Genomic DNA, 26063 nt, shown 5'->3' on the forward strand with positions numbered 1-26063 from the left:
AATTCAAGGATCAAATTGGGACAACAGTCTCAGAGCATAGAACCTTTCTGAGCCAAGGGCTTATAAATGCACAAATCTCATGTCTATAGTCACCTGCCAGGTGAATCAAGAGTGAGATGCTTAGAACTGATATTAAAGAAGGCTATGGGACTCATCACAGACCAGACCAGAGAGAAAAAAAAAAAAGAAGGCTATGAATGACATCAAGGTGAAGAGTATACACCTTGACAGAGTCAACGATGGCTGCTATGGTGAATGGAGGGATGAGACTAAGGAGCTGAGAGGCCAGGGCAAAGAAGGACCTGATACATGGCCACTGAGACCACCACAGTATCCAGGCTCATAAGATTGGTGTCACTGTGTCACCAGCATTCATTTCCCCATCTGACATGTTACTGATGTCTAGGAATGTACGACACATGAGAAGTTGGTTGGAAAGGAGATGGGAGAAGTGAGAGTGATGGGGAAGACAGGAGGAAAAAGACAATGCAGGATGCAAAGGAAGAGAAAGAATGCAAACAATGAAAGTGCAATCTCCTTCCTACTCACTGTTTATGAACACCACCATAATATTTAGTCTCCTGGAAGACATATCAAGAAATGTTTGCTACTTCAAATGTCCTCTTGCTCTGTCTTGGACCACAAAATGTCAACAGCTCTACATGGGAGCCAGCAGCCAGAGGCTTTACATTCTGTGGCACCCACAGGAGAAGAGGCAGGATGTTGGTCAAGTCTTCTCCATACATCAGCCTCTTTGACCACTGACCTCAGTATGGCTGCTGCAGCAGTGTCAGGTCATAGCAGATGTGCAATAAATCTTTAGAAAAAAAAGTCAATAAAAGACCTTAAAAGATCCATTAGAATCTTGGGGGTAGGGGAAAAGTACTTATAATATTAGCTAAGGCCTAGCATTTCAGCCATGGTAACTAACTTGAAATGTCTTGGTTTGTAATTATCCATAAAGTACTTTTACTCTGAGATTTCAGTGCCATGTTTGATGAATGGCATTTCAATTAGTATGATTATTAGAACAATCATCCTGAATCCACCACAAGGTCTTACCTCTCCCTTACCACAGAAAGAGGTCTGGAGGGTTCAGACACCAGTTAGGGGAAACTATGTCCTATGGTCAGATAATTAAGAACTCTTTTTTGAGAGCCCCTAAGGAAATTGACCTCATAGAAGGCCTTGGAGGTTCCCAGAAGAGAAGCAGGAAAGTCAACCAACCAAGGCCACTAAGAAGCATAGACAATACAAAGAGATAACAGCTAACTAGAAACGCTGGCCTTGTGTTCTAGAAGTTATCAGAAATTCACTGGAAAATGATTGACACGTAGACCAAGATCCAAGACCTCCATGCTGGACAGAAAAGGAGAATTAGCAGCTTCATCCATCATCTCCCACCTGTCCCCTCGGCTGGCTCAGGGGGTGCCATCTCAGCTGGCTTGTCCATTCTGCAGATACGCTCCCCACCTACACTATCTACAGAACCCTTCTAGGCCCCAGGAGATTTTTGCCCTTCTTCCCTTTGTTTCCTTCAATGCCACCCATCCTACTCCTGTCTCCCACACTAATCTTCAGCTCCATGGCTTGTGCCTGCTATTGCCACACACACAAACCTAACAGTGTTCGGCCAAGAAGGTGTTCAATAAGCACATCCGACACCAACAAATGAAAAGGGAACCAGAGGAGCTTAAAGGTGGATAGTAACTTGTAAATCACCTTGTAATTCTCGCCACAGAGAAATGGACAGACCTAACACTCCTCTCTGCTCGGTCTGGCAAAACCAAAGCCTCATTTTCACAGAGGCAAATTCCCAAAAGAAAGTCAGCTTCACTGTCTCCATTTCTTTTGGTCCCTTGGTGTCTCACCTAACTTGATGCTTATAAACACATTCTTCCCAGAAACTGCCTGTTCTATCAGAATGAGTGTTTGGGGGGAGGGGGGTCTATCTGCCACTAGCATAAGCAAAGTCTCACTGTGAAGCACTGGAAAGCAAAATGTCTGGCTTCACTTGCCCTATGGGCTCTGTGCCAAGTATGCAACTCCTTTGGTAAAGAATGAAAGCAGCCACAGACTCTATATAAATGAACAGACATGGCTGTGTTCTGATAAAACTTTATTTACAAAACAGATGGAGGGTCAGATATGGACTAGAGGCTACAGACAGCCAATCTAGACTCTAACACATGATCACAACAATCAGATAGACCCCCTACTGTCTTCCCTAGGTAAGATGGACAGGAGACATTCCCAGTGACTCAAGACTTGCTTTGCCTGGTCCTCAATATTCTCCCTCTAACTCCCTGCAAAGAGTGCCAAAGTGAAAAAAGGCATTGCCATATTAAGAGAAAAATGGAGCCAAAGAATTTCCTCAACCATCAACGAAGTTCTTGAAACGGGGCCAGAGAACACAAGGGCTACGCTTCTGAGTTTGGGGAAGTGAAATATTTTCACATGCCAAAATGAACTGCAGTCAGAACAATAAGGAGCCATGCTGCCATTCACTTCTGGACAGAGGGCTGGCACTGCAGAATAAAAACCACCCTCCACGTCCCTGTCTGCGATTCTTTCCCGCATGAAATATCGATGCTCACCTCCCTAAAAAAAGAAAGGTATCAATCCAGGAATAGAAGTCTCATCACATCCAACAGGCTCTGTGGCATCTTTGGCAACTGCAGCAGAAGCCCTCCCAGTTCTGGGACAGAAGACAACAGAAAAGAGCAGCTGGAGGAAGCACAGAAAAGCATCCAAAATGGAAAGACACAAAAGCCAGCTAGGAAGGTTCTGGGGCAGTGCGTGCCTACTCCAGACTCCAGTTTACTTTTTGGGAAGAGTGACAGCATCCAAAAGATGCACAGGCTTTGGTTATCTGATTTGCTTTTGGAAGAGTCCAAGGGCTTAGTCAGCATCCTCAGACAATCAGGTTGCCTGAGGAGAACTCATGTGAGTCACACCCAGCTCCAAGCCACCCCGCCTCCCTGGCTGCCGCTTCATCTCCAGAGACTGCCTAGGCCTTCTTCACTCAGATCACCAGTGGCTGACTCTCCACGCACAGGGCCAAAAATTGAGAGTTTTAAATATAAGCACCCCAGTCCCACACACCCTTAAGTGACCCCGCTCTGAACTCCATAACCAAGCATCAACCTTCAGGCCCTGTCAGCAGGCTCAGCAGTAAGAGGACCCTCAGCAAACAAAGCAAAACAGTACCCAGAGGCTAAGCCTCAGCCACTTCAAACAGGTCTGTGGGATGGGTGGGCCAAAGGTGGCCAGGCACCACTGTAGCCCTTGCAGGGAGGAAGAAACCACCTCCAGCCTGGATAATGCTGTGTCCAAATATTTACCTGGTGGTTGGCGTCAGGGAAAAGAACCCACAGGAAGTTTCATTGCCTCATCAGCACTCTGAGGTACCAAGACCACAGGCTCAGTGCCAGGCAAGAGTGTGCAGTCAGTCTGTTACACAGTCTTCCTCATCTGAAACTGATTCCGAAGAGCTAAGTACTAGCCCATGGTGTCTCTCTTAATCCATCACACTTGGGAGTTGGGGGCCTGGCTTTTCTCTAAGCAGACGCTGTTGTCTTAGTTAAGGTTTCTATAGCTGTGATGAAACATCATGACAAAAATCAAGTTGGGGAGGAAAAGGGTTTATTTGGCTTATGCTTCTATATTGCTGTTCATCATCAAAGGAAGTTAGGATGGGAATTCAAACAGGACAGAAACCTGAAGGTAGGAGCTGATGCAGATGTCATGGAGGAGCACTACAAATTGGTTCACTTTCCCTGGCTTGTTCAGCCTGCTTTCTTATAGAACCCGGGACCATCAGCCCAGGGCTGGCCCCACCCACAATGGGCTGGGCCCTCTGCCATCAGTCACTAATTAAGAAAATGCCTTATAACTGGATCTTATGGAGGCATTTCCTCAATTAAGATTCCCTCCTTCCAGATAACACTAGCTTGTGTGTTGAGTTAACATAAGACTAGCCAGCACAGCTGTCCAACACCCATGACCTGAAGGCCAAATGAAATGTGTTCCTCATGCTCAGGCAGAAGAAAGCTGAGTCTGAAAACAGAGAGCGGGGGAGACGGCTCAGTCAGTAAAGTGCTTGCTGTGCAAGCATGAGGACTCCGGTTCAATCCTCTGAACCTACAAAAAAGCTGGGTAGAGAGGTGCACACCTGTGATTCCAGCACTGGGGAGACAGAGGTAAGAGGATCCTCAGAACTTGCTGGCCAGCCAGTCTAACCAAATCAGTAAGCTCAGGTTTGGCAAGAAAGCAGCTGAGAAGGTACCTAACATCAACCTCTAGCCTAAAACACACACACACACACACACACACACACACACACACACACACACACTGAGAAGGTACCTAACATCAACCTCTAGCCTAAAACACACACACACACTCACACACACGAGAGAGAGAGAGAGAGAGAGAGAGAGAGAGAGAGAGAGAGAGAGAGAGAGAGAGAGAGAGGAGGACAGAGAAATCAAAATCCAGTGAAGCCAGGCACAGGGTCACATGCCTGAATCTTAGGCTTTTGGGAAGCTGAAACAGGAAGATAGCTTGAGCCTAGCAGTTTAAGGCTATTCTGAGCAACATATTAAACACACACACACACCCCAAAAAACAATGGAAAATTAAATTATAAGTAGCGTCAGGTTTCTATTTAAATGAGGAAGGACAGCAAATATTGAGTGAATGGAGTCTTGTCCCTCCCATGATGGAGGATGTTACGGGGACTCAGATGTGGGGAACTACTTTATCCCAATGAGTCAGACGAGAGATGTCCCTGCGGTCTAAAGCAGGATGTGATCAAATACCTAAAGGACAAGGGAAAGCCAGAAAGAGAGAATGCTCTAAGCCCCAAGGGACTTGTGGAGATGGCAAGGGGGTTAGCAGGAGGATGAGGGAAGGGGCTCCAGATCAAGTCAGGTGATCAAGGAGGAGTTTAGGACACTCAGAAAGGAACCTACAGAGACTCTGCATGGGATGGGATGGGCATCGTCCAAAGGAATCAGCACAGCTGGAAAATCAGCTATGTGACAAAGGCACTTTCCCTTCTACCTTCTTAACACTTGCTGGTATTTCTGCCCACGCCCCTGCTCCAGACTGAAGATGCCTGATTGGTTCACTTTTTATGTTTCCCTCCATCTTTCAAGGTTCTCTCCTCTTTAACTGCTGGCAGGAGGGAGGGGGGGTGTAAGAAAAAAAAAAAAAAACTTCCTTTGAATACAAATTAAAAATATTCTGTACACATGGCCAGTGGCTCGTGTTAAACACATTTGGAAGTAGTTTGTATCCCAAGCTGAACTAGTTTGCCCTCAAAGCTGCTTTCCATTAAAATTCTGACATGTGTGATTCCCACCCCCCCACTTCCAGACCAACTTTGATCCCCATTGAGGACCCTTAGTGTCAGCTCTGGGACAGGAGCATCCCCTGAGGCTAGGGAGGACCCACGGGAGCCACCCCCCTCTCCTCAAGGGTGGATTCGTAGTCCAGCCCACAAGGCCCACAAAAGGGTTTCCTCATGTGAACCTCTCCACTAAGTCCTTTAGGGTCTCAAAATGCAGCAAGCAGAGTGAACGAATATGTGTCGGCTCAGCAGAGAGAAACAGAAGAGTCTTTTGGTCACAAGCCCAGAAACCTCTCTGGCAACTGCAAGCCAAGCAGCTTCAAGTCCTTAGAGATGTGAGGCACACTCTGAGTGGGAAGAAGTGAAGGAGCTCGGGCAGGGCCTGCGCTGTAGCAGTGGCTGCAGTAGCCTTACACAGTGTCCTTTCTGTGAGCAGCATGCAACAACGGTTCGAAATTTTAAGGGGCAGCATGTGTTCACCCTACTTGGGCCATGAGGGTTGAGGCACTGCGGCTCACAGCCACTCCCGGGCTCTCCAGTGGTGGAGGAGCAGATCCCCTTGGAAGAAAGGATGGCTCATGCACTTAGACAAAAAAAGGGAGATGCATATCAAGAGGACAATGACATCAGGTGTTGATTACACCTTCCATTTCATGAAACACATGTTCAAAAGGAGCAATTGCGGTGTGAGTCACAGAGAATCTTTCAAGCAAACTCAAGATGCTGATGAGAAACTGGGCCCAGATGACCAGCCCTTGAATTAGTCACTAGGCTTGTGCACGTGGTTCGACATCCAACACTGTCTTCACTGGGCTGTTCTTAAATGGCCCTGGGAAGGCCCAATCATATTCTCACATGACAGAACACCCTTGGGAGTGATGTCCCTGCCTGAAGCCCAGGCTGACCTCAAACTTGATGTTTAGCAGAGGCTGTCCTTAAGCTCCTTGATCTATCCTTCACATCCCCCCTCTTCCTCAAATGCCAGGACTGTAGATATGCACCACCACACCCACAATCCTAGGCCGTCTTCTCCGACCTTCCCTGACCTGCTTCTTTGCTGCTGCCTAAGAGGACACAATGCCAAGCAAGCCCCCCTCCCATCTGCCCACCACACCGCAATCACATCACACACTAAGGGGTAAATTCTGCAGGAACTCAATTCACCTGGGTGGCCAGTTCCTTTCCAATCAAGGTTTGTTACAAGCCAGGCCAGACTCTTTCCACAAATAGCTCTCATCAGAACAGGCACAAACACAAAATAAGGCGGGGGGGGGGGGTAGTCGGCAGAAATCAGGCTTTGATGTGGGTGTCTGCATCGTAATAGCCTTTCATTTCCAATTCCATTTTCCAATGCTACGTCAGCTCAGTTCAATTTTACATTTCCAAACATCCTTGGGGAGGGGGGGTGCAGCACATGTCACACATCAAGCTTCTGGCTAAAGAGCTAGACTCCTAGAGACCGCCTGAAATCCTTCACATAGCTCCTCTGTTGAGAGTTTTCACATTTCGCCTGGCCATGCCAGAGGTGACACGAGGCTCCTGTCTCCATATTGGCTCGAAATCAGAGAAGACTATCCCTGGGCTGGAAGCAGTCACGTGGTATGCACCCACGCATTCCAAACATGAAATTACTTGAGGAGACAGCTCACACACCACGCAGGCCAGAGCCCTGCCTGCAGATGGCCAGGAGGCTCCCAATGCTGGCTGTCTTCCATGAGTTCAGTGAATCTGAAGGTACTACACGTGACCACCGACTGTGCTATTCTGGCCAACCTCCTTCCGGTGCTAACACCACATCCTAGACACCTTGCTAGCAGCATGCCTAAATGGGGATGCACCAACCTATTTAAGATCATACTATTCCATCCCATGTAAAGGCCAGTCTCTGTCCCTGTGGTAATGGCCATGGAGTTGGGCACCTGGAATCTGCAGCCTAGGGATGACAAGGAGCAGGTGTTTTCTCAGAGCATTCTTCCTTCTTTTGTAAAATGGGAATAACACAGCTACCCTGTGTATTAGAGAATGGTTAAATGTGAAGGCAGAGCCTGCTCAATTGTCTTAGTACCAATAAACACATTTAGAAAGATGAACTGTTGGTAGAAATTCCACAGTAACCTAGCAGAAATAACACGCAACCGTGCCAACTGTGACCTCGCTAGAGTCAGGCGCCCACATGGGCACAGAGCCAGTATCTACTACAGCCTTCAGTCTTGGCCTCACCACGAGGCCTCCGAGAAGGTAAGGGAATAGGCTAGGTGTGGGGGGTGAATGTCTGGTCCTGTGGTTTTTCTGAAAGAATGCCTGATACTATTTTTAAAAAGATAAACGACGAAGCATCCTACTGCCCCAACGGTACACTGAGCTGTCTACCCAACAGCCAGAGCACATAGTAGGACTTCACGCCTAGCTGACTTCATAATTAACGGTTCTATGAGAAGCAAGCAAGAGCTTCACAAGTTGCTATACTTCATTAGCTACCCAGTGGTGTCTTTTACTGCACTAACCACTGACCCTCTTACCTTCTATCTAAAGAATTTTTTTCCATTAAATTTTATTTTTTTCTCACCTCCCCACCAGCCCACCCCTCAGGCCATGATGGGGAAACTCACAGAAACAGCTGACCTGAACTAGTGGGAGCTCACTGACTCTGGACTGACAGCTGGAGAACCTGCATAGGACCGAACTAGACCCTCTGAACATGGGTGACAGTTGGGTGGCTTGGGCAGTTTATGTGGCCACTGGCAGTGGGACAAGGATTTATCCCTAGTGCGTGAACTGGCATTTTGAAGCCCATTCCCTATAGAGAGACACCTTGCTCAGCCTAGATACAGGGGTGAGAGCCTTGGACCTCAATGTGGTGTTGACTCCCTATAGGAGGCCTCACCCTCTCTGAGGAGTGGATGGGGGATTGAGTGGGCAGAAGGTGGGAGTAACGGGAATAGGGGAGGAGGGGGGACCTGGGATTAGTATATAAAATAAAAAAAGATTGTTAAAAAAAGAAAATTATAACTTGGGAAGATATTGCATTCTAGCCCTTTTGCAGGAGGCTATGTGCACATCAGCATATTGCAGACTCTAAGGGGCTCAAGGAAAAGATGTTAATTTTGTCTTAAAGTTCCCAAAACCTTGAGTATAGAAACCTTGACAAGGAGCTAGAGAGATGACTCAGTGGTTAAAGGTGCACACTGCTTTTGCAGAGACCCAGTGTCACAGAGACCCAGTGTCAGGTGACTTATATCGTCTGTCACTCCAGCTCCAGGGCATCTGGCGTCCCTAGGTACATACTCACATACAAACACAACACATGATTAAAAATAATTCTTCAAAATCTTTTAAAAGTTATTTCCTACACACCAAGAATCCAGGAACACCTCCATATATGTATGTGGAGACAAATAACTTTGTAACAGATGCATCACCACCAGGGACAGGAGCTTCTGTTCTCACTAGTTACCCATTAACTTCTTTATAGTCTCATTTTTATACAGATAAAATCTAGTTTAAAAAATTCTGATGTGTGACAGGTGGTAATGGACCCCATATCTTTAATCCCAGCACTTATGAGAAACTCCACCTCAAAAAACCAACAAATTAATTAGTGCGTTAAATTAAAAACCTCTGATCTGAGAGGCAGCTTCTTCCAGGGGCTTCCCGAGTCCCCCCTCTCCCGCCCAGGCCCCTTTGGTAAGACCCGTCTGTCTGTTCCTGTAGCTTCTGTGTTGTTCCTGCAGGCTCCAGGTACCAGAGAGCCCTGGTGTCTTTGCCCTCTTCAGGCCTGGCATCTGAGCTGGGTTCTGCAGGCTGGGGAGGAACTCCAGCCTCAGGAGCTTCTCACCTGATGGTCAATTTTGATAAGTGCGATGTCTGCCTTTTCATCCACATCCTTGATTTTGGCTTCATAGGTAGCTCCATTCTTCAGTTCAACCTTGACCCGGTTTTTGTTGGTCACCACGTGAGCATTTGTCACAATCAGTCCATCCTCAGACACGATGAATCCAGACCCACTAGCCACGGGCACCTCCCTCTTGGAAAAAGGAAGCCTGAAAGAGATATTAGCTGAGCCTGAACACCTCAACACACACACACACACACACACACACACACACACAGAGAAATGACTCTGCGAGAGCAACTCACTCACATCTAGCCAGTGTTTAATGTTTTAAAAATAACATTAAGCTACTTTTTGGAATGCATCAAAAATTCCACTTAGAAAATATTCCCTGGGAATCTCTTCAGAGCTAGAAGTTATTAAAAGAAGGGCCAAGGTTATAGATTTAAGTAGGGAAATTTTCCTAAGGCAGAGAACTCTATCATAATATAGGAATCTACCCAGTGACATTCCTGACACTTTAATGTGCTTCAAAAATAGCTCTGTCGTTTATTAGTGAAAGCTTCAGACATTACGGGAAAAGGAAGGCGCCCTTTACTTGCGATAGAGTTCAATGTGAACCACAGCAGGAGCGATCTTCTCCACCACGTCAGCAATAAAGTTGTATTTATGGCGCAAACTGTTGGGGTCTTCCTGCCCTGAGAACAAAAGCAAAGATGAAACAGTTTAGTGATGCTGGGGCCTGGAACAAGATACAGATGGGTTTGAGGGAGCCAAAATGCATTAAAGCATCAACACACACTTACATGCATGCATACTTACCCAGGTATACAAACTCATGTGCATACATGCACTTTTACACATAGGCCTACACTCACAGGTACAGAACATATATATGCTCACATATACACATTTGCATACACACACACACACCCTCTGTGGAAGGGAAACAATCATTCCCTAGGCTCTGGGCTAAGAACTGGAACCTTTCCAGGCCTATCGTGACCCACCGCAGCTGCATGTCCCCAGGCTCCCCAAGAAGTTCCAGGACATCTGTAGATTATCCCTGCTCCACTAAGGTCCGCAGTACTACAACTGGACATAACTGGGCAGAGGGACATGCGGCGGGGACCAGCTTCCCATGCTGGAAGGGTGCCTCCATAAACAAGAAGGCCTCCAGGCCTCTCTTGTTCCCCCTCAGCCTGGGTCCTCTCCCTAAGTTGCTTGATGCAGCCAAGGAATCTGATCTCTTTTCCCACGGTGTGATATTCTCGGGTTCGGGAAAAGGACTACAACTTCTAGGGAGATAAACTAATTTGGCAAATGCATGACAACAACTTAGTATGTCTACTTCCAAAGCTTTTTAACTCTCTATTTTCTTACAGACTTTGAAAATAAGTACTGTTACCATATTATATTTGGGGAAACTGAGGCAAGGATTCCTCCATGGATACTAAATGGTCTTAATAAGGAAAATAAACAGCAGGAAAATCTGGGAAGCCTTCCCCAGCTCCATAGTTTCATCAACTATGCAGAGTTCCCACATCCACCGTGGCATCACAGGGATCTGTTTCTGCATCCGTTACTTTCTGCAGCTGTGACTAAGACTCCATGGCAAAGGCAACTTATAGAAGGAACCGTTTATTAGGGCTTACATTCATTCCAGGGAGACAAGAGACCATCAAGGGTCAGGTGGTGGTAGCGCACGCCTTTAATCCCAGCCCTCAGGAGGCAGAGGCAGATGGATCTCTGTGAGTTTGAGGCCACCCTGGTCTACAGAGCAAGTTCCAGGACAGCCAGGACTGTTACACAGAGAAACCCTGTCTCGAAAAACCAAAAGCAAAATGAAACAGAAAAAGAGCCCATCATGGAGTGGGTGGCAGGAACAGGAAGCCTAGAGTTTACATTCTCAACCACAAGCACAAACCAGAGAGAAAATGGAAAGTGGCAAGAGGCTTTTAATGTCAAAGTCTACCCCCAAAGATGTACTTCCTCCAGCAAGGCTGTACCACCAAGACCTTCCTAAGCAGCACCACCAACTGGGAACTAAGTGCTGAAATGTCTATGGGGTGTGTGTGGGGGGGGGGTCCTTATTTAAATCATCACAGTTTCTCTCCCTGGTTTCTAGGTAGTTGTGATTAATTGGTGTGTCCCCTGAACACCCAAATAAAAGATGGAACTATGGGAGTAGAACATTCACATTCCTTCTGAACACAGAGTCTGGCAACGATCACGGAGAGACAGCTGTAAACAAGTACATCTGGGCTTCCTGGGACCAGCTTCCTGGGCAAGGACCAAATGGAGGTTTAACTCCAGCTGGCCAGCAACCAGAGGGCACGTGGTCTTCTGAAACTACCATAAGCACAGCTGTGAGACTCCGGCTTTGAAGGATAATTAACTCGATTCTCCTTTCTGATGTGCAGTATTAGGTATAAAAAGATCTGCCCATATATATATATATATATATATATATATAATATATTATATATATATATATATGAACACAAATATGGGATTCTTCAGGCTCAAATGAAAAGCAGGTAGGGAAAGTGGCTCCAAGATCTGTCACCAGAAAAGCTACAAGATGGATGTAGCCTAGGCACATGAAGGCCTGAGACCCATCCTAAGTCTACAGGATAGTACCAATTTTCTCACCAGTAAGATGGGACCATTGCCGCTAGGATGAGGTGTGTGTGTGTGTGTGTGTGTGTGTGTGTGTGTGTGTGTGTGTGTGTGTGTGTGGTTTGCTCCTTACAGTTCGATCCCCAATCAGAACACACAGCCTGACAAGAGGCATCAAAACAAAGAGCATGTGACTCTAGTTATGAACGCAGAGCTCTCCCACTCTGTAGATGAGGCAGAAAGAACTGAGAGAGACAGGATAGACAGTGACAAGCCAGCTGCACTTTGCACATCAGTGAAACAACAGGGATAGGAGGGAGGCAGAGGTCCTGCACTGGTTTGAAGGGTAACCTGTGATCACAGCCTGTGCCTGTTTCTCAGCTCACACAGTTACTCCACTGCTCCACCCCAATGGAGCGACCTGCCAGGAGGCTGCAAGTCCAGCACACGATGTGGTGCATGACCTCCACCCTTTCTGCATTGTTCCCATAGCCTAGAAATCACATGGAGGCTGAGGATGGCCCTTCCTAATTGTTCCATGTTTATACAGAAGCTGGAACTGGATGCCCTGTATGATGGCCCACATACAATGAAGCAAGAGAGGAAAATAAAAGGCATGAAGTTTGGAAAGGAAAACATAAAAATTGTGTTCATTTGCAAATGACATGATGGTCCTTCTAGAAAAGTCTTAGGAATAAAATACCAAAATAAGTGAGTTTCAATGCCACAGGAACAAAGATCAATTACAAAATCCATTGTATATTTAGCAATAAATAATCCCAACAAAAAATTTTAGTACCATAATGACATCAAAAGAATTAAAATTCTTGGAGAAATATTTAAGAAAGGTTATCCAAGAACTGTCCACTGAATGCTCCAAAATAGTGCCAAAACAAATTAAATAAGACCTAAATAAATACAGAGAAATACCAGACTTGTAGTTTGAAGACTCAGTGTGGCTACATTTCCAATTCTCCTCAGGTGGATGTACAGATTAAAACACACTTCCCACAGAAACTGATAACCTACTTCTAAAATGTATGTCGACAGTAAAGGCTCATAATATACACAGCAAGTCTCAGGAAGGAAAAACTGGATGACTTACAATAGGACTTCATTTTTAAACAGAAAATTCTAAATAACCAAGATTAGCAAGCGGAAAGATGAGTCACGGCAATTTACAGAGATAAATCTTTCCACTTAGCTAATAAATATTTAGTATTACTGATTTTAACACAACAAATGGCCCATTAAGTACAGCCAACAATTTCTTATAGCTTTATGAGCTCATGGCTGCCAAGATTCAATCTCAAAGAAGCAAATGACCCGTCTCTCTCCTTTATAAACTATTAGTCACACCACTTCATAAATGTCGAACCAATCATCTCTGGGGGCTTACAGGCAGTATTATTAACCACTTTCTCTTATTTATTTCTTTACATTTTCACACAAGGCTTCTCTCCATAGCCCTGGTTGTCCTGGAACTCATTGTGTAGACCAGGCTGGCCTCAAACTCACAGAGCTAAGCCTGCCTCTATCTCTGGAGTGCTGGGGTTAAAGGTGTGATCCACCACCACACTTGGGCCTTTTTCTTTCTTGTTTTTTCTTTTAGTTTCCTTGGAGCAGGGGGAGTATGAACTACTTTCAACAACTTCCTTCAATGAGGAAGGAGAAAAACACAGAGTTTAGAGAAGTTTCCATATCCATTACAGAATGCCTACTGAAAGAAACAGGACCCCAAGTTCAGCAACCTGACCCTCAGCACCATGGGGAACAGATTCTGAGATCCTCAGCAGATGCTATGTTCCTTAAGTAAAGGACATGATGTTTTTCATGCAACTTGCACACCCTCCCATGCATGGTAAGTGGGCTCTAGCTATCTAACCACAGCTAATATGGTGTAAATGTCATGTAAATGGTTGCTGTACTACTGTTTAAGGAATTTTCACAAGGTGAAAGCCTGCACATGGTCAGTACTGATAGAAGTTTCTTCTGTACATATAAGAAAAGTAAATATATACATACATACATACATACATACATACATACATATTGCATATAGCTATATATAGTATATTCATATAAGAAAACTATATATACACACACGGGGGGATATATATGATAGATGGCAGATGATAGATAAGTGACAGATGACAATGACATCACGATAGGAATGTAGCTCAGTGGGTAGAAGGCAGGGCTAGCACAGCAGAGGCTTTGAGTTCCATGCTCAGCACTGCCTAAAATGGGATGGTGGAGTGAACAGAGCCTGTAACCCCAACCATTCTAGAGGTAGAAGCTGGATGTTAGGACTTCAAGTTCATACTCAGACTCAGCAGCCCTTGGCCCACTGGGGTACTTCTCTAAGGTTAAAAAAAAAAAAAGGTAAATAAATTGACTATAGATAATTGATAGCCAGAGAGTGCCATGTGTGGCCAGCTGAATCCATGGATGAGAAGCCTGACTACACAAACACAAAGCTGACTATCTGACTCCATACTTGGTCATGTTTAAGAAAACTGGTTGCAGTAAAAATGAAAAAGAAAATCACAGGCAGAGGAGGCTTTTTTGTTTGGTTTTTTAGTATCTCTCAGAACATACACACAGTGGGCATGTGTTTTAGATACCTGAAAATGTGTGTTTCTTTCACCTCTCAGGCAGAAGCGCCATACAAAGATGAGAACGGAGTCAGAGAGAATAAAGTCATGATGCACTCAACACCATGATTCTCAATGTCTGTTCCAAGGCACCCCAAAGCATACATACAGCACACCATGGGATACTTCCCAGTCCTCAGGATAGCCGGTGTCTAGTGGACATCTTGCAAATGAGTCCAGGTTGTTCAGTTTCAAAACTATGTGTTACCACATTCCTTGGATAATCCCCTACCCCCAACAAAGTGAGGCCACTGGCAGTTGCTTTGATAAAAGGAACAGACCCCAGAAAATTACTCAACATTGGAATAGTGGAAATAGTACTGACTGTAATACCAGAAAGGTCAAGGGGCATTTGTCTCATTTGTTTTCCTGTTGTTGTGATAAATACCACAACCAAAAGCAACTCGGGGAGAAAATGGTTAATTTCATCTTACAATTAAAATCTATCATTCAGGGAAATCAGGGCAGGAACTCCAGCAAAAACCATGGAGGAACACCACTGCTTGCTGGCACGCTCACTCTAGCTTCTACTCAGCTTCCCTAGCCAGCTTCCTCACACAGTCCAGGGCTGGGCCCTCCTGTATCAATTAGCAATCAAGAAAATGCCCCACAGAGCAATCTGATTAGCAATCCCCCAAGTGAGACTTCCTCAGCTAACTCTAGTAGATACTGAAGCTGCCACCAAGGGGTGCATATATCCCATTCACAGGAAATGTGGTAATTGTGAAGTGAAAGGGAATTGTTTTTGGTTTTTTTTTTTCCCTAATGACTACTACACTGTAAGGACACAATTAAGTTACTTAGCTATCACTGCTTCACAAATGGAACTCTTTGGTATTCTTTTGGCCTGGAAATGCCTTGAAAATTTTACTGTGGCACAACTGTTTTCTAGGACAAAAGAAAGAGAGGAACACACACAGTTCAGAAACACTGAGACTGTCAAAAGCCAGGAAAGTTTGGGAACCTCCAATACCACTGAATCCCTACAGCCAGTGTGAAAGACAGAGAGCAGAGATGACATACAATGAAAGTCTCCCAAATAGGGCCCCATGTACGAGGAGCCTCCAAGGCAAGGGCTACAGCAAAACACTAATGTGGGAAACTAGTAGAGTTAAACAATTAATCTGCTGCAGTTGCTTGAGTATTATGGGTTGGACATGAAATGTCCCCCTCAAAGCTCATATGATAGAGGCCTGGTCTCCAACTGGTAATGGATCTAATCACTGAAAGACTTTGACTTCACCAATGGGCTAACCCACTGATGAAGTAATCATGTGGCAACATCGTTGGGAGGTAGCAGGAGATGGGACCTGGTTGAAAAGAGATCACTGAGGTACATCTTTCTGTCTCCAGATCTTTTCTCTCCTCATCCCTCCAGCCCCACTTCTCCCCATCCCAACTTCACCCCCTTCTCAGCTGTCACCACTTCCTGCAAGTGTCTCACAAGCCCACTGCAATGGAGCCAGTTAGCCATAAATCTTTCCTCCCTTGGCACTGGGGATGTAACTCAGTGGGCAGACTGCTTGCCTAACATCAAGGAAGCACTAGGTTTCCGGGTGCAGTAGCTGCTAGCACTCCAGGCAGGCAGAAGGTCCAGAAACTCAAAGTCATCTTTGGCTACAATACTAAGTTCAAACGCCAGCTTGAGATTCCTAAGATCTTGTCAAAAAAAAAAACAAAAAAAAAAACAAAAAAAAAAAACTGCTCTCCTCCCTTAAGTTGTTAGCATCAAGGATTTTGTCACAATGACAAAAACTAACAGAGCTGTCACAGGCTTTGTCCTTCTGTCTATCCTAGCTATCCTAGGTGACACACAGTAGCTATCCTAAGTGACATAACCACACAGAGAGCACTACTGCCCAAAGCCAAGGTCTCTGCTATCATTGGCTAGATCTTGCTTGGCCAACACTGGGGGCCAGTGCCTGGCAACAACTCCAAGTGGCTCTTCCTGTGTTTTGGAATCGTCTAAGAATTTTAGTTCCCTCCCTCTCAGTCCCTAAAACACGGTGCTCCACTCCAGCCCCCTCCTCCACCTCCCTATCCCCCATACTCACACCCATTTTGCTTCCTGCCTGGAATACTTTATTCTTCCCTACAGCTAGTCAAATCCCACCCAGCCTTCAATATTGGCAGTAAAATACTAGGCAATACTAGCCAATAAGACTATGTGTGCTTAAGCACAATGCTAGAAACAGATGTTTCCTCTAGTTTTCCCTCAAAGCCTGCGGGGTGACTCTTATGCCTGAATCTATACAGAAGGGAAGTGTGTTGCTCCAAGCCCCAGAACTGTAGCTCAATTTATAAAGAGTGTTGGCCTAGGGGGCTGGAGAGATGGCTCAGAGGATTAGATACTGGCTGTTCTTCCAGAGGTCCTGAGTTCAATTCCTAGCAACCATATGGTGGTTCACAACCATTTGTAATGAGATCTGGTGCCCTCTTCTAGTGTTCAAGCATACATGCAGGCAGAATACTGTATATATAATAAATAAATTTTTAAAAGTTTGCCTAGTATGCAGGAAGCCATGGTTTCGGTCCCACAGTAATCCAGGCATCACACCTAATCCTGGAACCATTCTTGTAATCGCTGAACTCAGAAGACTAGGACAGGAGGATCAGAAGTCCAAAGTCATCCTTGACTTCCTATCAAGTTCAAGGCCAGCCTGTGTTACAGGAGACCCCACACCTGCTCCCCACCTCCCTGAATAAAGCCTCAGAGTTGGTGAGCGGCAGAGCAGGAGGCTGAGCCATGCACAGAGGTTCCCAGATTGATCTCTGCATTCTGTGTTTGTAGCCTCCCTTCTCAGCCCAAGCTCTTTCAGCCCCTTACAGCCCACACCACTTTGGGAACCCGATTCACACTTATGAACTGAAAGACTGGAGCCAGGATGCAAATCCAACCGTCCAACCTTCACTTCCAGCAAGAACAATCCCGCCATCTAATTCCTCTGCAGAGTTGATAAGTACAGCTAATTTGGAAAACAGAACACAGTGTATTCAAGGGAAAAGAAATGAATCCTCCTTTATTCCTAGGGAACAGCCTGTTCCCCAAATTCAAATCAGTTGCAATTACAGATTGATCGAATCCTTGGCATTTTAATGCTCTGTCCCACATTCAACACTGGCTACATCATCTGCAGGCCCGGGGCAAAATGAAAAGGGAGCTTTTGTTCAAAAGATTAAGAATCTCAAGGCAATGACTGCAGGGCATTAAAACAGGTGGGACCCTTCTGACTGTAGTTACAGGACCCTGTGTAACTAGATGGGTCGGTGCCTGAAGAAGTCAGTCTGCCAACACTTCAAGTTCATCTGACATTTAAAGCCATGCTAGAGCATTAGAGGCATGGTCCCATTCTGTGGAGCCAAAGAGCTCACTGACCATCTACAGGGGCTCACACAGCATCCACCTGCTGGGAGCACTGACCATCTACAGGGGCTCACACAGCATCTACCTGCTGGGAGACCAGGAGCCTTCCTTGTCTGTGGTGATCTGCAATGTCAGGAGAGTGCATACACACAGGCAGAGACAAGCTATATAACCACAGGCAGGACCCTCAGGCTGGGGCTCCTCTACTTCACAGTGAGAGAGTTCTATGGGGGGGCCTCTATGGTGTGGTCCCTTCTAGCTCTCAGATAAATTTTCCCCTAATTTCTTCAACTCCAAATACTAGCACAGGTGGTCAGACCTGAATTCATAGCTGAAAGACTACAAATAAGAGTGTGGGTCACTTGCAACAGAAACCAGGACTCAAGGAAAGGAGAGATGTGAAGAAAGATGAAAATACACAAGGGCTGTGCCAGGGCCTGCTCAGCAGGATGTCAAGGGGATGAAAGGGGCTGGACAGGCCCATGAAGGGAAAACATGTCTTCCTCCCTGGCATTTTCAGTTCAGAATGGCTTCCTTCTGCCATGTGGGCCTGGCCAAGTAATACAAGTCATTTTAAGGCAAGGACCTAGAATGCCTTGCACAGAAGCTGGGGCGGGGGTGTCCATTCACACAGGAAGGGCCTTGACCACCTGATCCCTTGACCACCTGAGGTCCAGAAGCTGTTATCTAGGAGATTGCCTCCCGGAGCCCTAGCTGCCATGAGCCTGAAGTCCTTGCCCAGGAATCTGGAAAAAAAATCTTCCCCAAGCTCCCGAAGATACAAGTAAGCATTCTCCCACTGGCACAGCAATTTAAATAACACAGGCAAACACTGCAAGCACCCTGTGGGTGTGGAGGAAACTAAGAGTGATCTTTGGGAAAGGTCCAGTGTGTGAAGGGGTAGGACACACTCCTCGGCTGTCACCATCACCTTCCTACAGTCAACAGTCACCATGTGAGGTCCAACTTGTGGGGCCGAAGCCTTCAGATGCCAGCAGATCTTAAATGCAGATGATGCTTCTGCTGAGAATCTAGGGCCAAGTGGGTACAAACTGGGCATGTCCTCTTCTTCTTTAGGCTGTCCCAGAGCCATTCATTGTATTTGATATTTGGGTCAGCCTGAAGCAAGTAACTACAAATGCTAGCTCCTAAGTCGGTGTAGGCCCAGGAGAAAAACTCTCCCCACTCCGGGGGCCCATCTGCAAGTGCTCCCACCTGCCCCACTCTCCGGGCAGCAACTGCACTAGAGTCCAGGGCAGAGTAGGGCAGCTGGGGGATGGGGTGCAACTTCAGCCAAGCCCCCAACACTCCCAGCTCAAGCCAAAGCCTTCATCCATGCACTGCCTGCTCACTCTCCCTCCCCACTGTCTCTCTCTGTGAATCTGCACATGTGTACACGTGTACATGTACATGGAGGCTAGAGGTAAGGCACGGATGACCAACATGTGTACATGTGCATGGAGGCAAGCCACAGACGTTTATCCTTCAGAACAATCATCACCTTGTTTGTTTTTTGAGATGGGGGTCTCTCACTGGGACCTGCGGCTTGCCGGTTTTGTTGGTTGGCTGGCCTATCCCATCTCTACCTCCCCAGTGCTGGGATTACAAGCACATGACACCCTGCCTGGCTTTTTACACAGGTGCTGAGAGTAGACTCAGACTTTAGGCTTGCCCGGCAAGCACTATAGCACTCAATGCATCTCTCTGCTGGGGATGGACATGTACCAAATGAAACACAACAGAGCAGCAAGAAGGAGCAACCTGCCATGTCAGATCAAATCAGCTGACACCAACTGCTGGAACCAGCCAGTCATCAGAAGGAAGAAGAAAGCACCTGGAATATCCTTCCCCGGCACACCAAGTCACCAAGTTCACACCTTGGGACTTTCCTTGTCACGTTGGAAATACAGGCAGCTGAGACCCAAGGCAGGTGTGGGTGGCATGCTGAGACAGGACTAGAACCCGTAGCTGGGGAGGGCTGTGCTGGAAAATCAGGGAGGGGAGCAGATGGGGAGGAGCGTGCTATACACTCATGGAGGGAAACAGACAATTTGTTCCCAAAAAAAGCTCCCTTTGTGAGCGTTCTTGCTGAACTGGAGAATGGCCTGGAAGGCCAAGGGCAGAAGTCCAGATGAGCTGAGTGGGGAGGAGGGTTGGAAAGCTCCAAGAGGCGAGGGCCTTGCAGAGCTCCTCCTCTGACAGTGAACTTGGACTGCTTGCTCTGAGGGTCAGGGAAATCTGTAGGCTCGATGAGGTATAAAGTGAGGCCTCCCGTTGTAGGCAGATATGCCTGGAGGTAAGAAAAACAAGAATAAGAAAGAGTATAACCCGGCAATCACAGCAAAGACGTCCACCAGGCTCATAAGCCCCACACTCAGTCTGGATGAATGCGTTCTGTATGTCCCACTCTGTTAAATTCCAATGTCAGCAGTAGTCAGCATGGCTGCAGTGCTGGGTCTGAGGTAGAAGGCAGTGGAAACAGGAGGAAGACCTTGAATATTCCAGGAAACCAGAACCCCTTTTCTGAGTGGCGCTGTGACTGTAAATTCTGGGGTGTTGAGCATGGGACACAGGCAAGAGGAGGGGGGAGGGGGGCCTGGCAGAGCAAAGGTGCACAAAGGGCAGAGGCTGAGCAGCAGCAGTGACAACCAGCGGAGGCCTAAGATTAACCTGAAAACAAAACCCTGCACCATCCTCGGGTATCGCCTGCAGACCAAGGCAAGAAGGAAACAGTAAAGACACAACAGACCTTGGTGTCCCAGGTATGAAGCTTATGCAGTGAGTATTTTATCCACTGAGTCATTCATTTTCCTTTTTTTGGGGGGGGGGTGAGTGGGGGGAAGCAGTCCAGGTCTCACTATGTAGTCCAGGCTGAATTTGTGGCAATGCTCTTGCCTCTGCATATGTGTGCAACCATGCCTGGTTCAGTTATTTCTTATGATTAAAAATCAGAGGTGAGGGCGCTAGGGAAGTGGTTCGGTTAGCAGAGTGTCTAGTATGCACAAAGCCCAGGGTTCAATCCCCAGAAGGGGAGATCTGTAATCCTAACACTCAGGACATGGAAGCAGGAGGATCAAAAATCATCGGCCATCCTTGAATAGATAGTGAATTCAAGGACAACCTGGATATATGAGACCCTAACCCTGCTTCCCCCACCAAAAAGGTGGACTCTGCCCCTGTCTTTGGCATAAAATTCCCAAGAGTTTCCTGTGACCTCTTTCTTTCCTCCTAATGAATAAAGAAGGAAGAAGAGGTGGAGCCAGAGAGCCTGGCCTTGATTTCCAGCCCACACTGGCACTTCCAAGCATTGGCAGCCCCTCTTTCCGGTACAGTCTCCCAGACGGCTCCACGTGGGAAAAGCTTGCCCTATGCCAGACCTCAGGCTGTGATGGCTGGGGATGGTGCAAGAGACTGCCTGCAGGGGCCAGGACAAAGCTGCAGTGCCAGGTGTCCAGACACTCACAGCAGGTGAAGGCAAGGGGTCTGGGTCACCCAAACACATCTAAGGCTGTCACCCTCAACTAACCATATAGGGACCCAACTGGGGGGCACCCGGCCAGCTGGCCTGCAGCCTCTAACTGTGCTGTGACTCACAAGCTCGACCTAATTCTGTAGCTTTGGCTTCCCTGGGAAAAGGTGCCTTTTACAGCAGCACGCATTGACATGCTTTGCAATGATGCACTCATTGAAAAATTACTTTTCAGTCTCAAGGGCAAGAAAAAAGAAAATCATAGTAACCTTATTCACAAGCCCATGGTGAATGTTGGGGGTTGATGGTCTTTTTCAGATGTCTCTGAACGCCTGGCGTGTGTCTATTATTAACTGCAGAGGGACACAGTTGCCAGCACAGTCCATACATACCACCTCCATCCACTTTCCCTGATAAGCATCTGGCTCCAGCCCTGACCTTCACAAATTTCTCGACTGAGCCTTCTTCCTGCTGTGATTCCTCTAGTTGTTTTGTCTGGGGCTGCCTGGCTGTTCAGTTCCTGAAACTCCAACCTCCCGGCAAGGCTGGGAGGTGGGGTCCCAGGGGCTGCTCCTCTAAAGGCAGGAGAGCCAGGGCTAGAGGCAAGAGATGAGAAGTCTTGTTTCCAAGAAGAGGCCAGAGAAGCACCATTGCCCACTTGCCAATGAGCTCCTGTTCCTATGGGCAAGCCAAACAGCAAGGGGGATTATAAACCTAGTCCGTACACCAGAAGGAAATGATGTCTCAAGCAAGAAGTGGAAAGGGGGCCCTGGGTCCAGAAACAAGGCAATTCCTCTTTCTAGACCTCAGTTACCTTGTCTGTCAGGTGAGGGAAGAGGCTAGACCAATTCTGACATCCCTTTGATAGCTACAAAGAAAGTCTGATGACCTAATAAATCTGAAAGACGCATTTCCTGATCTTTCAATGTGGGACTCTCAACCTTAAAATTCTGTGGTTTGGGTATCAGCCTTCTCCCAAATAATCAGGAATACATTAATATTGCCTGAGCAGTTTAGACTTTCAGGGCTGAGACTATGCATCCCCAGCAGGGAGAGATGGCTTCCCATAATCACGCAATGGGAAGATCTGGTTTTTTTTTTTTTTTCAGTCATAAAATGATAACACGATGCCAACTGACAGAGGCCAGTCCCAGAGGACCATGTTCCAGGACCCCACTTATAGAAAACATCTTGAAAAAGTGAATTCCCAGAGACAGGAAGTAGGCTGGTGCTGGCTAGAGTCAGGCAAAGGGAAGTACGGGGTGACTGCTAATGACTGCTGTGCTTACTTTCCCAGGCGATGAGAATGTTCAGTGTTGTAGGAGAGTCGCGGTATCTAGGGTGGACATTAGGCTGAAGAGTTGTTTTCTAGACCACTTTGACCTTGAAGAATCATTGCAGTAAACAGTAAACAATTTTTGTGGAAAACAGTGATGGTTTTCTGTGATTTGTAGAATTGTTTTACTGAAGGGGCATTGCAGCCATCCCATGACTTTGGTCACAAGACGCCTCTGGCACACCTGATGCTCTTAGATTATTGTGTACTGCAAACGATGCACAATAAAGGGCTAACGTCATGAGAGCATGTGATGCTCTCCTTTAGAGAGACATATAGATTAGATTAGGGACCTTGGTATGAGGAAATACTTTACCCAAAAAAAACGGCTTTGGGTAATCATAAATACACCTTTGTACAGCTGTTCAGGGTTTAGTTCGTCACAAAGGCTGGACCGTCCTGCTGCCACATAGGTCTTAAAATTTCATCTTGCAGTGACTTCTTTCCTCAACTGACCCTACACAAACACCCCAAAAGTTCTGAAATCAGGAGTGGTAAATCCACAGTTCTAAGGACATACAAAAACAAAAACCCTGTATATGAATAATGTCTTGAAAATGTTGCCATTATAATGAAAATTAGTAATGTCCTGTTTTTATTTTCTTTTTGAATAGAACTCTCAAACTAGAAAACTGAATTTATGTGGCTCACATTACACTTCTACATGTGTCCAAAACATCTGAATAAACACATTCTTCCATTTTCAAAACAGAAACAGTCTGGCCTTAATCCAAAGCCTAGAAAGAGCTGGCATCTGGAAGGTTCCATGTGGTGATCCTTGAGCTGGGCATCTGGGGACTCACATTCTCCGCCATATACTGGGCTAACACTCTTGGACCTTTGTATCCCCTCACTTGTCCTAGGCTCCTCACCCAAAAAACAAGTGATGAACCTGATGACTGATGTGACAGTCACAACCCCTTTCAGCCTAGATGGTCTATGATCACAACTCATCTAACCCAGGTAAATCCAAATTTCTAAAGTTCTCATACCACCCCAAACCCTGCTTCCCCTTATAGGAGATGAACTTGAAGGTACTCAACAGGGAACAGGAAAACCTGCCAACTGAGCAGTATACCTGGCCTTGAACCAACATCTGCCATTTATCATGAAGGATTTCTTGTTGATTTTCAGTGACTTGAGAGGCTGACATTCCATAACTGGGCTGGGAAGATAGCTCAGACAGTAAAGTGCTGGCCATACAAGCACTGAGGTCGTTCAATCCCCAGGATCCACAAGAAGCTGGTGTTTGTAATCCCAGCACCAGGAAGATCAAACAAGTAAATCCCTGGGGCTCACTCACCAGCCAGTCTAGCCTACATGGCAAGCTCCAGGCCAATGAGACCCAGGTCTCCAAAAAAAAAAAAAAAAAAAAACAAAAAAACAAGGTAGACTGCATCAAGGAATAACATCTGAGGTTGACCCCTGGATTCTGGACTACCACAAACAGGTGTGCAAACACGCACCCCCTGACACATACATTCAAACTCTCCCCCCAACACACATTAAAAAAAGAAGAAAGAGAAAGAAATTGCATCATTTGTGACAAAATGCGGTAGCATCCTTTTGGGAGAAAGAGTTTGACAACAAACAAAATGGGCTACAGCACAAGGATCCTCTAGGCTCCAGCTCTCGTATTTGTTACTATGTATCCTAAAAGAATTCCAAGCAGGAAACCACCTAAGAACGTGAAGGAAGCGAAGGAAGCGTTAACCGCCACTGCCCCTGAGGGGAAGAGGGGGTCAATCTTGTACTTCCTGGTGACAGCAGGAACATGAATCTCTTATGTATTTTGATGCCATTATGCTGATTTTCAAAAGCTGATAGAGTACAATGGATCATCATCAGATGTATCTATAGATGGATTCCCACAGAAGGCTAAACAATATGGAGCAAAGACACTATCCACCAAGTGGAAAGCAGGCTCATCCTGAAGAAGCTCAAAGCACAGGTTAAGACACTGAGGCTACTCAGCCCTGATTCATTGGCTCTGATATTTACACAGCTTTTTCCCTGAGGCAAGGGCATTGTAATTAATACCCAAGGGCCTCTAAATGTTTCAGGGGAGAAGCCAGTTACCACACCAACTGCTTTGTAGTCATCTTTTTTAGGAGAAAAAAAATCTCTTCAGTGGCAATTTAAAAAGGGAGACTAAATGAAAACACCCACTATTTTCTCAGGCCTCGTATGGACCCTGGCCTCCTCCAGCCGAAGGAGATCACTAAGATCAGTTCATAGCGTCCGCTGCCACGGACAAGCTTATAGGCAAGCAACAGTAATCACTGTGACAGGGTGGAAGACATGACTTGTGAAAGATTTTTTCAATTTTAGTTATGTGTATATGTGTGGGTTTGTGCGTGTGAAGGTCAGAAGAGGGTGTTGGATTACCCAGACTGGAGCTACAGGCAGTTGTGAGTCACCCAGCGTAATGAGAATCCAACTTGGGTCTTCAGCAAGATTACTTCACACTACTGAGACATGTCTCCAGCCCCAGATATGAAGATATTCTAAAGAGACTCTTGTGTCCCACCTTGGGCTATCAGACTATTGAAACAATGGCCCCAAGAATGGGGAATTTCCCCAGGAATCTCATGTTGAAAGATGGAAAGGGGGGGAAGTCTGGTGCCAGGCAGAGGAGGAACTTGTCTTCAGGAAAAGAAATTCCACACAATTCTGACATGTCAGAGCATCCTACAAGAGACTGGAGCTGAAACAATGATGAGTCAGTGATGGATAGGACCACACCATGACCTAGGCTGCTTGCTTAAGCTGTCTACCTCTTGCCCTCTATTTAAATCTAACCTCACATCCATCTGAACTCCCACAGATAAACTTTTCACTCGACTATTTTGTCTCTTGTTCCAATGTGGACACATTGAATATCTTATTTCTGCTTTTCACTATTAATTGTGACTTTAATTGACCTACTGAGGACATGCAGAACCTAGGTCGTTAGGCCCAGGCTCTGACTCTAGCAAGTCAAATAACACAGTTTGGGAGAATCTAGTTCCTTTTAGGTGCCTCAGTTTCCCCATCTAATAAAGTGAACTGGACTATAGGATGCAAAGCACCTTTCCTCTCCAGATTGCATGCTCTGGGAGACTATCTTGCCTGCAATCAGCTGGTGGCTTTGTCCAGCCTCTGGTATCTCCGTAAGGAAACATGAAAAGGAGGAGCTGGTGTGGCTAGAGATCTTGTAGAGGAAAGTACAGGACATCCCCCATGGTGGCAATGATAAGCTGCTGTGGTTTGAACATGTCCCCTGTGTGGTGATTCGGAGGTAATGTAGGACCTTCAAGAGGCAGGACAACTGGATGACAGGGCATCTGGCCCTTCGAGGAAATTAAGGCAGTTCTCCTGGGTCCCTGGTTAGGTTTTTTTTTTTTTTTTTTTTGTTTTGTTTTGTTTTGTTTTGGGGGAGGGGAGA

General features: G+C 46.3%; 1 protein-coding gene across 2 annotated transcripts in view; it reads right to left on the reverse strand.

Annotated features, from left to right (window-relative positions):
* Htra1 (HtrA serine peptidase 1) overlaps positions 1-26063 on the reverse strand; it is a 48103-nt gene that overhangs the window by 13436 nt on the left and 8604 nt on the right. For both annotated transcript variants that reach the window (XM_027404400.2, XM_027404399.1), the window contains exons 2-3: positions 9787-9886; positions 9192-9396 (exon numbers count right to left, since the gene is read on the reverse strand). In XM_027404400.2, the coding sequence (XP_027260201.1) occupies positions 9192-9396; positions 9787-9886 (305 nt within the window). The remainder of the gene's footprint in view (positions 1-9191; positions 9397-9786; positions 9887-26063) is intronic.

This window comes from Cricetulus griseus, chromosome 3, assembly GCF_003668045.3.
Source record: "Cricetulus griseus strain 17A/GY chromosome 3, alternate assembly CriGri-PICRH-1.0, whole genome shotgun sequence".
NCBI classification, from domain to species: Eukaryota; Metazoa; Chordata; class Mammalia; order Rodentia; family Cricetidae; genus Cricetulus; species Cricetulus griseus.